The sequence below is a fragment of the Mustela nivalis genome (assembly GCF_964662115.1).
Source record: "Mustela nivalis genome assembly, chromosome: 4".
NCBI classification, from domain to species: domain Eukaryota; kingdom Metazoa; phylum Chordata; class Mammalia; order Carnivora; family Mustelidae; genus Mustela; species Mustela nivalis.
Window position 1 is genome coordinate 34442417 of NC_139023.1, and position 16393 is coordinate 34458809.

Consider the following 16393-nt stretch of genomic DNA (forward strand, 5'->3'; position numbering starts at 1 on the left):
TTAAGGAACTAGAAAAGGAAGACAAAACTCAAACACAGGAAAAGGAAGGAAATAATAAAGATTAGAACAGAAATAAATGATACACGGCACCTGGGTGGCTCAGTGGGTTAAAGCCTCTGCCTTTCGCTTGGGCCGTGATCCCAGGGTTCTGGAATCAAGCCCTGCATCGGGCTCTCTATTCAGTGGGGAGCCTGCTTCCTGCCCTGCCTGCCTCTCTGCCTACTTGTGATCTCTGTCTGTCAAATAAACAAATAAAATCTTTAAAAAAAAAAAAAAAAAGAAAGAAATGATATAGAAACTAAAAAAATAATAGAACCAATCAATGAAACCAGAAGCTGGTTCTTCTAAAAGATCAACAAAATTGATAAACCCCCAGCCAGACTCATCAAAAAAGAGAGGACCCAAATAAACAAAATACTAAAGAAAGAAGAGAAAATACCACAGAAATACAATTTTTACAAAATATTATGAAAACCTCTGTGCCAAAAAACTGCACAACTTAGAGGAAATGAATAAATTCCTTGAAACATATAACCCAACAAAATTAAAGCAGGAAGAAATAGAAATATTTAACACACCAATTACCAGCATGAAATTTAATCACTAACCAAAAAACTCTCAAAAATGAAAGTTCAGGACAGATGGTTTCACAAGCGAATTCTACCAAGCTATTACAAAAAACTGAAGAGGAAGGAAAACTTCCAAATTCATTCTATGAGGCCAGCATTATCCTGATACCAAAACAAGATAAACACTACAAAAAAAGAGAGGGTTTTCTCTCATGAAAAAACCCTCAACAAAATATTAGCAAATCAAATCCAACAATACATTAAGAAAATCATACACCACAATCAAGCAGGATCTATTCCTGGGTTGCTAGGATACTTCAATATTCGCAAAACAATCAACATGATACATCACATCAATAAGAGAAAAGATAAAAAACACAGGATCATTTCAACAGATGCAGAAATAGCATTCAACAAAGTACAATATCATTCATGAGAATAATCATCTGTAAAGTAGGTCTAGAGGAAAGATACCTCAATCTTAATTTGCAAATGACATACCAATAAAGAGTTAGTATCCAAAATATATGAAGAATTTATACAATTCAACATCCAAAAAACAAATAATCCAATTAAAAAAATGGGCAGAAGACACAAAGGGACATTTCTCCAAAAAAGACATACAGAGAGCCAACAGACACATGAAAAGATGCTCATTCATCATCAGGGAAATACAGATCAAAATACAGATCAAAACCACCATGACAGGGACGCCTGGGTGGCTCAGCTGGTTAAGCAGCTGCCTTCGGCTCAGGTCATGATCCCAGCGTCCTGGGATCGAGTCCCACATCGGGCTCCTTGCTCAGCGGGGAGCCTGCTTCTCCCTCTGCCTCTGCCTGCCACTCTGTCTGCCTGTGCTCGCTCTCTCCCCCTCTCTCTCTCTGATAAATAAAATAAAAAAATAAAAAAATAAAAAAATAAACCACCATGACATACCACTTCACACCTGTCAGAATGGCTGAAATCAAAAACACAAGAAACAAGTGTTGGTGAAGATGTGGAGAAAAAGAAACCCTCGTGCGCTGTTGGTGGGAATGCAAACTGGTACAGCCACTGTGGAAAATGGTATGGAGATTCCACACACACACACACAAAAAATCAAAAACAAAAACAACAACAACAAAAAACTAAAAATGGAAATGCTCTATGATTCAGGAATCACACTACTCGGTATTTACCCAAAAAGTACAAAAACATTAATTCAAAGGGATACATGCACCCCTATGTTTATTGCAATATTATTTACAACAACAAATCTATGGAAACAGTTCAAGTGTCCATTGACAGATGAATGGATAAAGAAGTGGTGTACACACACACACACACACACACGCAATGGACTATTAATTCAGCCATAAAAAAATGAAATCTTGCCATTTCCAACAAAATGGATAGAGGGATAGAGCTAGGGAGTATACTACTGAGCAAAATAAGTCAATAGAGAAAGACAAGTAACAAGTGATCTCACTTATATGTAGAATTTAAGAAACAAGCAAAGCAAAAAAAGAGAGAGAGACAAACCAAGAAACAGACTCTTCACTCATAACAAACTAATGGTTATGAGAGGGAAGATGGGTAAAATAGGTGACTGGATTAAAGAGTACAGTCATCATGATGGAAAAAAAATACTTTTTCAAAAAAGAACACAAGATACTTTAGAAAAAGTACAATTTTTTTCAAGGATATATTATTTTTTCATTTAAATATTTTTTAAGGGAAAGACTGTATCTGAATATAACTAATGTATTAAAAATTTTAAATCACATCTTAAAAAAAAAAAAAAAAAAACTTAGATAACTCTCCAAAGAAGATAAAGTAATGGCCAAAAGGATACACCAAAGAAAGCTTAACATCATCACCCACCAGAAAAATGTAATCAAAATCACAGTGAAATACCACTTCACAACCACCAGGATAGGTATAATCAAATATATAGATAAAAACTAGTATTGGTGACCATTTAGAGAAGATGGAACCCTGATAAACCCCTAGCAAGAATGTAAAATGGTGCAGTTGCTTTGGAAAAACAGGCTGGTAGTTCCAAAAAAGTTTAGACATAGACTTGTACATTCATACCAACATTATTCATAATAGACAAAAAGTGGAAACACCCCAAATGCCCACCAACCAATGAAAGAATAAATCAAATGTGGCATATTCATACAATGGAGTATTATTCAGCCATAAAAAAAAGAATGGATTACTGATACATGCTACAACATGAGCCTTGAAGATGTTACACTAAGTGAAAGAAAGCCATTCACAAAAGACCATGTATGATATGATTCCATTTATATGAAATGCCCAGAACAGGCAAATCTATAGAGACAGAAAGTAACTTAGTGGTTGCCTAGGGCAGGGAGAGGTTGGGGAGAAATGAGGAGTGACTCTTAATGGGTAAAGGATCTTTTTTGGATGATAAAAATGTTCTAAAATTGATAAAAATGTTCTTAAAAGCGATCGTTGTAGAGCTCTGAATATGCTTAAAACCATGTGATTCTTCTCTCAATAAAGCTATTTAAAAAGAGTTCTGCCTATTAACTTAATATTATTATTGTTATGGCTCTTGCAGAAGTGAGGACATGTTGAACCACTGCTAAACACTTATTTTTCAACCTTAACAATCATGGATTGTTACAGATGAAGACAATGAGCTCTAGAGAGTATAAATAACTTCTACAAGACAACACAGCTAGTAACTGCCAAATCCAAGATTATTCTTCACCACATCCTACTGTTTTCATTTTTTGTTGTAGTATTTTCATTTCTTTTTTTTTTTTAAGATTTTATTTATTCATTTGACAGAGATCACAAGTAGGCAGAGGCAGGCAGAGAGAGAGAGAGGGAAGCAGGCTCCCCACTGAGCAGTGAGCCCGATGTGGGGCTCGATCCCAGGACCCTGAGATCATGACCTGAGCTGAAGGCAGAGGCCTAACCCACTGAGCCATTTCCTGAGTTCTCGATGGCAAAATCAAGAATCACTTTCATGTTGCCTTTATCATAAAATAAAGGCTAACATAGCGTCTATGTGTATTAAAAATTCCTCATGGGATGCCTGGGTGGCTGAGTCAGTAAAGCTGCTGACTCTTGATCTCGGCTCAGGTCTTGATCTCAGAGTCCTGAGTTCAAGCCCCATGTTGAGCTCCACATTGGCAATGGAGCCTACTAAGAAAGAAGAGAAAAGAAAAGAAAATAGGAAAGAACAAAGAAAAGAAAAAGAATTCCTCATATGAAATTCAAACTATTTGTAACTAAATATTTCATGATAAAACCATCTTCAGTGAACAGATCATTGCATTAATAAAAGCAGTAAGGTCGGTTTGAGGAGAGAGCCATTTTTACTCTCACACTGTCCCCCCATAACAATAAAATCAATCTAGGGAAGAGCAGGGGTTAACAATACAAATTCCATTCTAGGGGGCACCTGGGTGGCCCAGTCGGTTGAGCATCTACCTTTACTTCAGGTCATGATCCTGGAGTTCTGAACTGAGCCCTGAATTAGGCTCTCTGCTCAGCAGGGAGTCTGCTTCTCCCTCTGCCCCTCATCCCACTTGTGCTCTCTCTCTCTTAAATAAAAAAAAAATCCATTTTAGGAAATAGAAACTGAAGCATACCAGACAACTGGAGACATCTTGAGCTATTCTGAGACCCATATAGAAAATATGATACACTTTTAGCAAGATCCCCACTGATTAAGTAAAACTTAAACATGCTATGCGATGTTCTAAGCATTTTACAAAATTTAACTTGTTTAATCCTAACAATTCTGTAACATAAGACTAACCTCTTTCACTTCTTACTCTGTAATGTAACAACTGCTACAATTTTATATATTATATATAGTTAAGTAAATAATTCACTTTAGTAATTAAAGTTGGGGGGGCACCTGGACGGTTCAGTCAGTTAACCAACTGCCTTCAGCTGGTCATGATCCTGGGGTCCTGGGATCAAGCCAAGCATGGGGCTCCCTGCTGCTCAGCAAGGTGTCTGGTTCTCCCTCTCCCTCTACTTCTCACCCCACACTCATGAGTTCTCTCTATCAAGTAAATAAAATCTTAAAAAGGAGAAATAAATAAAGGGAATTATACCCTTTTTAAAAACTGTCTCCCTCTCAAAAGACAAATATTTCATAGTGCTCTTAATATTACTCAAAATCTAATGTCTATTCTTACCACGATTCTGGTTCCATTCATGTGCTTCTCCTAAGTACTTTACATCAAACTGGTACTGTCCATTAATGTAAAAATAATCATCAGTACTCAGAATAACTCCACTTGGATTATCCTCTTGCAAAGTTCTGTGAAAGATAAATGGAATTATTTTCATTAATTTTTCTCCTAAATTCCCTCTCCTAATTTTTACAAGGTCATAATCCAAATAAAGAATTCAAGTATTGGTACTTAAAAGTGAGAATACAATAATATCCAGACAACTCATATTGGAAATCCTCTTAGCAGAAGTTTGACTCCCAAGAACATTGACCTAAAACAAGTCTATTTTATTCCTTGAATTGAAAATCAATTATGGCTTTGTAACTCTGTAATCAAAGTTGAACTTCTCTTTTTTCCCATTCAAAGTAGTTCTCTTTCACATAAAGCTATTTCTACTGATTTCAGAAGCTCACAGTCTTGGAATTATCTTTGAATTTTTCTTCTATCTCCCAAAATGAAAGTCTAAGATAGAAGACTTCAATAAAAACTTCTGGAGAAAAGAGTACTGCTATTAGCTACAAAGAAAAAAAATGAGTAAAAAGAAAAAATTTTAGTGGTTACTAAACATCTCTATTAAGCAAAAGCATTTCACATATTCATACTCTGTTAATGTTCACGTTCAAGCACTACACTGTTTTAAAAACTCAATTAAACCTCATACCTTGCCAAAAAGGATTTTCCTGATCCTGGAAGCCCTCTGAGAAGAACAAGAACTAGTCCAACATAAGATGACGTCTTCTTTCTTACAATCTGAGAAACTGGGGCTTCTTGCACTTGATAAGCACTTGTTCCCTCTTGATTTCTCCATACCTTTGTTGGGGAAGTGTGAGAAATAATTGGAGGGGGAAACGTGTAGTTGACCGGTCTCCAGTGTGTAGTGGTGGTTACAACAGGAGCTACAAAGCCATGATTTCCTTGAAAGAGGTCAAAAGCAGGAATCATTGGATTCCACATTGGTGGAGGTGGAGGAGGAGGCAGCAGTAGAGGGAGAGGGGTAAGTATAGGGCAGTAATTCACATCCTTCCCCTTTGACGGCAGTTCAGTATGTTTCTGTGGCTTGAAACCAAATTCTTCAGAAGGTACAAATGCATCAGGGACAGAAGTAGATTTCTGATCCTCACTTGTACCTAGTAAATCAAGCCCCAGATTTTGCACGGGAAGGCTTAAAGGAGGCTGAGGTTCGTTGGCATCCAAATCTACAGGGGCTGGAGAGAACGGAGTCTCGACACACTCAGATTCTAAAAGCTCTTTCTGTCTTTGACTGAGATTGCTACCACCCACCACAGTGTCATTTGCTACATTTAAAGAACTACTGAGAAGAGAATCTTCCAATGCCAATGTGTCATCCTTTATAAAACTTTTGGACTCATTAGAAACAGAATGTGAAATTAAGGTGTTTGAACTTAATGCAGAGGCAGAATTCTCTAAATTTTCACTGTTCAAATCCACATTTTGTGCAGAAAGAATGGGAGTCATACTATTTGAATCGGAATTTATAAATGCACTCGGGTCACTAACACTATTAACATCTTGCAAAGGCAAAAATGAGTACACTTGGTCATCAGAAGAGTTCAATTTCTCAAAAGCATTCTGTATCAAAGAATCCAAGTCTTCAGTTAGCTGCATGTCCAAAAATGAATCCATTTTTGATTCTTCACTCTCTTCTTCAGGAGGATACTTTTCCATTATTTCACGTCCCACAACACTTACTTGGTTCTCAGAAGCAACAAAGCTTTTTGAAGATGATTCTTCTACCTTGGCGTCAGTGGCAGATAATTCTAATAGACAATCCATTGCATTTTCAACTGTACAACAACAAGAGCAATATACATGTGTATTGAAAACAGTGAAGTATAATTTGATTAAAATCTGGGTAAATTTATACTTTTGCACTGAATGGAATATAGAAATTTATAAATATTCAAGTCATTTTTTAATTAATATTTTACAAATATACCAGTCTATATTAGTGAAAGGTTTGAATGAAGTCATGTAATGCTGTTACTATCAGACAAATTGCATTAAAGTAGGACAATAAATTGCCATCAAGAAGATAATCTCTGACAATTGTGAATAAACGTAAATATCTATGAATTATATCTAAAGATACCTGTAAGTTTTATCTAAAAATTATCTGTAAGTGGTATCTAAAAATATCTATAATTGCATATATTATGGTTATTTATAAAGACCCAAAACCAGTTAATTCATTCGATAAGTACTTAGCTACTTGCCTATCTTTTTAAATATTAAGCATTTTTAAGCACTCTCCTATAAACCTGTTTATATGGTTTATGCTATGAATTTCACTTAATACAAAAAATAGGCATCAGCGTATCAGACATACTCTGTTCAAAGTAAATAAGACATAGTTTTTACTATACTTAAGGGATTTTTAAAGCCTAATGGAGGTAAAGATAATTAAGTTAGAAAACAATTACATTATAATATAATGTAGATTAAATAATACACGCTTTTAGTAATACACAAATGCCATAGCAGCCTTATAGGAGAATAAAAAAAAATTTCACATAAGGTAATAAGTGAACTGGGACTTGAAGATTAAAAAGAAACTCGTCAGACACAAAGGGAAAAGTAAAGACAGTCTTGAAAACACAAAGCATGTTTAAGGTATTAAGAGAAGTTGGTTGGAGTATGAGCACACAGTAGGTATGGAAGATAAAAGGAGACAAAACTGGAAAAGATCAAGCAGAATTGGAAAAAGTGCTACATGTCATAGTAGGACATATCAATTTTACTTTCTACAAAAACTACCTGTCACCATATTTGAGCTAGGAGCTTTTTTTTTATTATTTCTTTTCAGTGTTCCAGAATTCATTGTTTATGCACCACACCCAGTGCTCCATGCAATATGTGCCCTCCTTAATACCCACCACCAGGCTCACCCAACCTCTCAACCCCCTCCCTTCCAAAACCCTAGGTTAATTCCTCAGGGTCCACAGTCTCTCATGGTTTATATTTATCACCTCAATGAACCATCAAATAATACTATGAGGTATAGTATTTCTAGCAAATAGATGAAGAAAATGAAGTTCAAAAAGTATATTAAGTTGGCCCAAGTCACACAGGTATTAAGTGACAGAGTCAGGACTGGCATGTCTGACTCCAATGCTGAGCTCTTTCTATTATAATACAAATACAGAATTAGAATTGTTAAGCATTTGAAATTTGGGGTTTTGCTTATTTTTGTGTTGTCGTCTTTTGTTTTATGGAAAATATATATGAAAAGGAAGCAGAGCACAGGAGGTAATAGCTCTGGTCTAGAGTCAGAAAACCAATACCTAAATCTCCACTTGCTGCCTAAGACCCTCTGAACAAGTTACCTAACTTTCCTAAGCCTTGATTCTCTCATTTGCAATATGGGGATAATAAAAGTACCTACCTCATAGGGTTGTTGTGAGGATTAAATGAGATAATCCGTGAAAATGTGCTGTGCACAAGGACTGGCACCTAGTAAGCACCCAAATAATGTTCCCTTAAGAAGAAAAACAAAGAGGAATTGGAGGGGCAGGCCTGGCAGAGATCAGTTAGGATATTATAGCAATAGTACAAAGGTTAGAAGCCCTAAACATGGAGGGGAAAAAAAGAAAGAAAGCACGCAAGCAAACACAGAAGTAGTTCTACGAAGAAAATCTACATAATAGAAAAACCACAAGGTCAACCAAAAAAATTATTAATTATTCATGAAAAATTTACATATAACTAAAAAAATTAGAGCACAACAATTCAGTGAAATATTAGAAAGCTATTAAAAATAGTTATAAAGATCACAGCAACACTGGAAAAAATGCTTAGGTTAAGTTTAAAAAGCAAAATACATATTTTCATCAATACTATTATTCAAAATACTCAAAATATCAGTATTTATGAACAAGGTGTAGAGAAGATCCTGGAAAAGAGAAATATTTTTGTTAGGATGTAAGGGTAATATATTTTTCTTGTAATTCCTCACTTCTATGTTAGTGTATGTGAAACAAATTTTAAAGTACCGCAACATCAGGAAATAAATATTGAAGTCACATAAAATTCTGTACACTATCATTTCTGAGCATCATATGGACTGCTGAAAACTGGTTTTCTGCATACATATCATAACAGGATAGTTAAAATATGCTCACATCACAGTCCATGTGATAAGTAATAATGGAAGTTTCTCATGTATTAGCAAAACTTCCCCAATCTTGAATAATTTTATCTTATACTGATCATATCAACACTAAGCATTAACATTTAATTTACTCATTTAGTCAACTTTGATTGCTTGTCCATCTGCCAAAATACTTCCAAACAATTTATTACAAGTTATTAATAATACTAAAGATAAAGACTTTACAAAAAAAAATCTCAATTCTCACCAAAAAAGTCATATGAGATACATATTATTATTTTTCGCATTAGCAGATAAGTAAACAGACCCAGAGAGCTTAAGTGGCAGAACTAGAAATCTAACCCAGGTTTCTTGACTCCAAAGCCAATATTGCGAAACACTACCCTATTAGCATCAACTCCTAATTAGCTCTTATTCCCACAATTACAATTATCTTTTCATTCAATAAATATTTACTGAGGTCCTATCTGAATCATTTGTTATTTTAGGGGCTGGGGATACAGCATAAAAACAGTTTATAAAAATCTGTCTTTATGGAGCTTACATCCTAAGACAGTGGTTCTCAGTTGGGGATGATTCTGGTCCCCAAGGGACATATGACAATAGATGGAGGCATTTTTAATTGTCACAACAGGCTGCTGAAGGTTGCTACTGGAATCTACGGAGAATAGGCCAGGGATGCTGCTAAACATCCTATGATTTACAGGAAAGCCACTCACAACAAAGAATTATCCAGTCCGAAATGTTAATAGTGCCCACCTGTTCTAGGGGAAAGATTAAAAAAAAATAAAACATAAAATACGACATCTATATATACATCTTACATCTAGAACTGTATATTTCTCAAAAGCAGAAAAAACTATGCTTTCTTCTTCATATTACTCACAATACCAACTTAGTACCTTGCCCATAGCAGATGCTCAATAAATTAACAAAACAGAAATAAGGCAATCATTTTTCTATATTACTACTAGTCATGGCACAGTACATGGAATCTTCTTACATGATGCAAAGGGTTCAAACTAAACTTTTTCTCACCTTTGAAATCACATTCAGAAAGCATCAAATACACTACATCGGGATCCAGATCAGAAAACATCTCTGAGATACTGGTGAAGAGTTCCTCCTGATCAACTTTTGTCTCACACATGGAAGGAATAGTAGTTGGCTCCTCATGACTAGCAACACCGGATACGACAACTTCCTTAGAGTTTGCAGTCTTCCGAATAGGATTTCCCCCAAGATTTTTCCTTCTCCTTGGCATTCTGACTTCCAAAACTAAAATGTTTCCCTTTTCTTATTTAAGATGTTTGATATTTAAGTCATACCTCAAAGAAAACATGGTTAAATATCTTGCACAATCCAGCAGTAATAGGACCTAAAACAGAAAGCAAGTAAAAACACTCAGACTATATAGTTACATTTCCATTTCTAAAATTGGAATGACATCTTTATTTAACTCTAAGAAAGTACCACCAACTCTGGTAGCAAAGCCAAAAAGCAGTCAGACAACTTCTCTCTCTCTAAAATACTCAAGTTTTGCCAGGATTGAACATGTTAAAACTCAAGATATTAACAACTGTAATCAATTTTCCCAACAGTGTATATACTGTTTTAAGGTCATTATTTTATTTTTTGAAAAACATAAAACAGTATTCACAATGACAATGCCTACTGAACACCAAATCTGGACGTCTAACAGGCATTATAAACTTAACATGTCCAAAGCTGAGCTCTTGGTCACTTCCTTCACACCCACTCTTCTCAGTCTTTCCATCCTCAATTAATACAACTCTATTCTTCCAACTGCTCAGATCAGAAATCAGATCTTAGAAAATTCCTAACTCCTCTCATCCCACATCCAACCAGTAAGCCAACTTTGTCAATACAACCCTCAAAATGTATCCAGAATATGACCTTTCCTCACAATCTCACTGCCACCACAGCCTATTGCCCAGATTACTATAAAAGTCTTAAACCAATCTTCTCGTCCCTTCTCCTATTTATATGTAGCAGAGCAATCAGTAGTGACTCAGTTAAACTATAAGTCAGATCATACAGATCTGCTTAACTATCTACTGACTTCCCATTTCACTCAGAGTAAAAGCCCGAACCCTTAAAACCCATAAAAGTAAAAGCCCATAACTCAGACATGTGTTACATCAGTACTGTCATCCCTAAACCTCTTTCCCTTGCTCAGTGTCGCTCCAGCCACACTTTGCCTCCTTGTTCTTCTCCAACACACCAGCCATGATCCCTGTGGGGAACTTTTACATTTGGCTCCCTCTACCTAAACTACTAGTCTCTCAGGTATCTATAAAAGTTTCTTTCCTCAACCCCTTCCTATCATTACTTAAACATTACCCACTCAAGAAGTCAATCCCCCAACACCACTTATCCGACTTTCCTTATTCGAATTTTCTCATAAGACTTATCATCTTCAAAGAATGAGTATGTTTTACTCATTTTTTATTGTATTTACTACCCATAATTAAGAAAGTGTAAGTAAGCTCCACAAGGGCAGGGACTCATTGATCTAGAGAACCCCAGATAGTCTACTTGCTTTCTCTACTTGGATGTATCTAATAAACGTTTCAAATTTAACATCTAAAACTAAACGTCTGATATTTTCCCTAAAATCTACTCTAACCATTTGGTCTAGCTACTGTCCTCATTCACTCATATTCCAGGATCCTAAATGCTCTGCTTCCAATCCTTGTCTCCTACAGTCTATTTTCAACACACTAAGCAGAATGATCTTTGTACAAAATACAACATACATATATACAACAACCTACAAGTCAGAATGAATCAAGATCTGCTCTAAATCCTCAAGTGGTTCTCCACATCACTAGGTAAAAGCTAAAGTTCTTGCAGTAGCCCATCTCTCTGCTGGCCTCTGATAAACTCCTCCCCCAAAATTTGCAACTCCTTCAAATCTTTATTCAAGTGTCACAGTCAATGATTTCTTCCTTGATTAACCAATTTAAAATCATGTCGCCCCAATCCCTCTGCCCCAATCTCCCTTTCTCTGAACCAACCATTGGCCCTTAACACCCATACTATAAAATTTACCTTTTAATTAAATTTATTGTGTCATAGCTCTCTCCATCTTCCAGAACTGCACTGTCAATATGGCAGCCACTGGCCACAAGTGCCTATTTAAATTTAAATTAAGTTAAATTAAGTTAAATTGCACTTTTCTATATTAATAGCACATAAAGTAGAATGCAGAGGGGAAAAAATTATCAGAGACAGAGAAGGACATTATATAATCATAAAGGATCAGTGCACCAAGAAGACATAGCAACCCTAAATGTGTATGCACCAAACAAAAGAGCCACTAAATAAGTGAAGCAGAAGCTGACAGAACTGAAATGAAACGGACAGATCCACAATTAGAGAAATTTCAAACTCTTCTCTCAACAATTGATAGAATAACTATACAGAAGATGAGCAAGGATACTGAACACAGTAACGTCATCAATTAAGAATAATCGACTTTTATAGAACACGCCACCCAACAATAGCAGAATACATTATTTCCAAGTGCCCACCAAATATGTACCAAGAAAGACCATATCCAAGGCCTTAAAACAAACCCAGAAAATTAAAAGGACTGAAATCATAGAAAGTGTATTCTCTGACCATAATGGAATCAAAGCAGTAATCAATTAACAGAGGTAACCGGACCTTAAGCAATATACCTAATAATCCATGAGTCAGAGAGAAAGTCTGAAGAAAAATTTAAAAATACACTGAAATGAATGAAAATGAAAATAAACCATATCAAAATTTGTAGGACACAGCTAAAGCAGCAATGCTGGAAATTTATAACCAAATGCATACAAATCACAAAAGAGGAAAAGTCTCAAATTAATAATTGAAGCGCTCCCACAGCAATTACCTAGAAAAAGAAGAGCAAAACAAATCCACAGCTAGCAAAAGGGAATAAATAAAAATAAGAGTAGAAATGAATAAAATGGAAAACATAAGAACAAAAAAGAAAAATCAATGAAACAAACTGATAGTTCTTTAAAAATAAAAATGACAAACCTCTAACATGACTAACAAAGAAAAAAGGAGGAAAGACACATAGTACCAATATCAGGAATGAAAAAAAGGATGTCACTACAGAACCTTGTATGCTGAAAACTATAGAACACTGATAAAAGACATCAAAGATCTAAATAAGTGGGAAGACACAGGATGTTCACGGACTAGAAAACTGAACATAGTAAAGATGTTAATTTTCCCTAAACTGATAGAATTCCTTTCAAAACCCCAGCAAGAGTTTTTGTGAATATGGACAAGATTATTCTCAGATTGTTTTTTGTGGATACGGACAACATTACTCTCAAACTAAATGCTACAACAATTTTGAAAGAGAGGAATCAGTCAACTCAATTTCAAGATTTATTGTATAACTACATTAACCAAGACTGTATGGTATCAGTAGAGGGACAGACATATAGATCTGAAAACAGATTATACACTTGGAAACAGAAGAGAGAACCCAGAAATATACCAACACAGAAATATACCAATATGTTTTTGACAGGTGCAAAAGCAATTTAATGGAGAAAAGATAGTCTTTTCAACAAAGAGAACTATAGCGAGTGGGCATCCACAGATTAAAAAAATAAATGTTGACCTCATTTTCACATTTGATAGAAAAATTATCTCAAAATGGACCAAAAACTCAAATCCATAAAACTATAAACATCTTAGGAAAAGAAGCAAACAAAAACAAAAACCATAAAAAAAAGAGGAGAAGATCTCTGGGACCCAGAGCTAAACAAAACACCAAAAGCATAATCCATAAAAGGAAAAGCAGATAAACTGTATTTCATCAAAATTTAAAACTTTCACTCTCTGAAAGATCTTGTTAAGAAAATGAAAACATAAGTTATAGATTGGAGGAAATACCTGCATACCATATATCCAACAAAGGACTGATATCTAAAATACATAAGGAACTTACCAAAACTCCAGAGTAAAAACCAAACAATTCAATTAGAAAATGGGCAAAAAGCATAATACCAAAAGGATATATGAATAGCAAATAGGCACATAAAAGATGTTCAACATCATTAGGCATTAAGTAAATGCAAAATTAAAGCTACATACAATGAGATATTACTTACACAGCTATCAAATGGGCTAACCTAAAAACTAATGACAACACAAAATCCTGGCAAGGTTACAGAGAAAATGGATGGCTCATACACTCTGCCGGGAAGGTAAAATGGTACAGTCACTTTGGAAAAGAGTTTGGAGGTTTCTTTAAAAGCTAAACACACAACATCATACAACAATTCAGCAATTGCATTTCTGGGCATTTATCTAAGATAAATTAAATATTAAGTTCACCCAAAAACCTGTACACCAAGTTTATAGCAGCTTTATTCATTATAACCAAAAACTAGAAAACAATTTGGATGTCCTTCAGTGGGTGAACTGTTAAACAAATTATGATACTTCCATTCCATTCCACAAATTACTAGTTAGCAATAAAAAGGAATAAAGTAATGATACACAAAAATAACCTAGATGAAATTCCAGAGTTATGCTGAATGGAAAAAATCCAATCCCCAAAGGCTATATATTGAATGATCCCATTAATATAACATTTTAAATTAAAGAGATAGAGAACAGGGGCGCCTGAGTGGCTCAGTGGGTTAAGCCTCTGCCTTCGGCTCCGGTCATGATCTCAGGGTCCTGGGATCCAGCCCCGCATCGGGCTCTCTGCTCAGCGGGTAGCCTGCTTCTCTTCCTCTCTCTCTCTGCCTGCCTCTCTGCCTACTTGTGATCTCTGTCTGTCAAATAAATAAATAAAATCTTTAAAAAAAAAAAAAAAAGAGATAGAGAACAGATTAATGACTGCCAAGAGTTAAGGAAGGGATGGGGAGAGGAGGGCAAGTGGGTGTGGCCATTTAAGGGTAAGTTGGGGGATTCTTGTATTGATGGAAATGTTCTATATCAATGACAATATCCTGGTTATGATACCATAGGACAGTTGTGCAAAAATGTTCCATCGGGGGAACTGGGTAAAGAACACAGGAGATTTCTCTGTACATTTATTAGAGCCAGATGTGAATGTATAATCCCAAAATAAAAAGTTTAATTCTGAAAAAAAGCATGTTAAATTAAAAATTCATTTCATCAGTCATACTACTCATATTTCAAATGCTCACTTACTACATGTGGTTAATGATTACCATATTGGAGAGCAGAAATAGTAAGCTTTACCCATCAGTGCAGAAAGTTCTAGTGGACAGCAATGTTCAGCAGTATAAGATCCATGGAACAAGTGAATATCCTATCTTGGGAAAATAAACTATATAAGCAAAAAAGTACAAAGAGGAAATCATAAGGAAAAAAAAATACTAACAGATCTAGCCACATTTAAATGTAAAAGACCTATGTATCAGAAACAAAATTAGGGGAAAATACGAACAACATACAGCAACTGTTTTCAATTTTTCTCCTTCCATTCTTTCATAGATTTTTGCCTCCACCATTTCTACAACTACCCTAAAATTGCTCTTATCTACCAACAGTGCGCAAAAGTTCCTTTTTCTCCAAATCCTCATCAACACTTATTATTTTTTTGACTTTAGTACTTCTGACAGGTGTAAAGTGGTATCTCATTGTGGTTTTAATTTGCATTTCCCCAATGATTAGTGATGTTGAGCATATTTTCACTTGTCTGTTGCCTATCTGTATGTTTTCTTTAGAAAAATGTCTATTCAGGTCCTTTGCCCATTTTAATCAGATTATTCGGTTTTTAGGTATTAAGTTATTTGGAGGTTCCTCAAAATATTAAAAATAGAATTACCATATTATCCAGTAATTCCACTACTGGGTATTTACCCAAAATGAAAACACTGATTCAAAAAGATTCATGAACCCCTATGTTTATTGAAGCATAATTTACAATAGCCAAGACATAAGGGTGCCTGGATGGCTTAGTCCATTAAATGTCCAACTCTTGATCTCCGCTCAGGTCTTGATCTCAGGGTCATGAATTCAGGCCTCTATGCCCAAGAATCCATCAACAGATGATTAAAGATGTGGGATGTGTACATACACACAAACACAGTGGAATATTACTCAGCCATAAAAAAGCCATGAAATCTTGCCACTTGCAACAACACAGGATGGACCTAGAAGATATAATACTAAGTGAAACAGCCAGTCAGGGAAAGACTAATATCATATGATTTTATTCATATGTGGAATTTAAGAAACAAAACAAATGAACCAAGGCGGGGGGGAAGCCAGACTCTTAAATACAGAGAACAAAATGGTGGTTGCCAGAGAAGAGGTAAGTTGGCAGATGGGTGAAATAAAGGGGATTAAGAGTATGCTTATATTGATGAGCACTGAGAAATACATAGAATTATTGACTCATTATACTGTATACCTGAAACTAATATAACACCGTATGTTAATTATACTTGAATAAAAAAATAAAAAAT

General features: G+C 35.3%; 1 protein-coding gene across 7 annotated transcripts in view; it reads right to left on the reverse strand.

Moving 5' to 3' along the window:
• Positions 1-16393, reverse strand: part of N4BP2 (NEDD4 binding protein 2) — an 83676-nt gene that overhangs the window by 45207 nt on the left and 22076 nt on the right. For 3 of the 7 annotated variants that reach the window (XR_014311210.1, XM_082728859.1, XM_082728857.1), the window contains exons 3-6: positions 11985-12067; positions 9948-10287; positions 5442-6585; positions 4742-4866 (exon numbers count right to left, since the gene is read on the reverse strand). Coding sequence is in view for 6 of the 7 variants with exons in the window: in XM_082728859.1 (XP_082584985.1) it covers positions 4742-4866; positions 5442-6585; positions 9948-10173 (1495 nt within the window). In the remaining variant the exon portion in view is untranslated. Of the gene's footprint in view, positions 1-4741; positions 4867-5441; positions 6586-8183; positions 8277-9947; positions 10288-11984; positions 12068-16393 lie in introns of those variants that run through there. The other 4 variants (XM_082728862.1, XM_082728858.1, XM_082728860.1 and 1 more) reach the window with 4 other exon arrangements.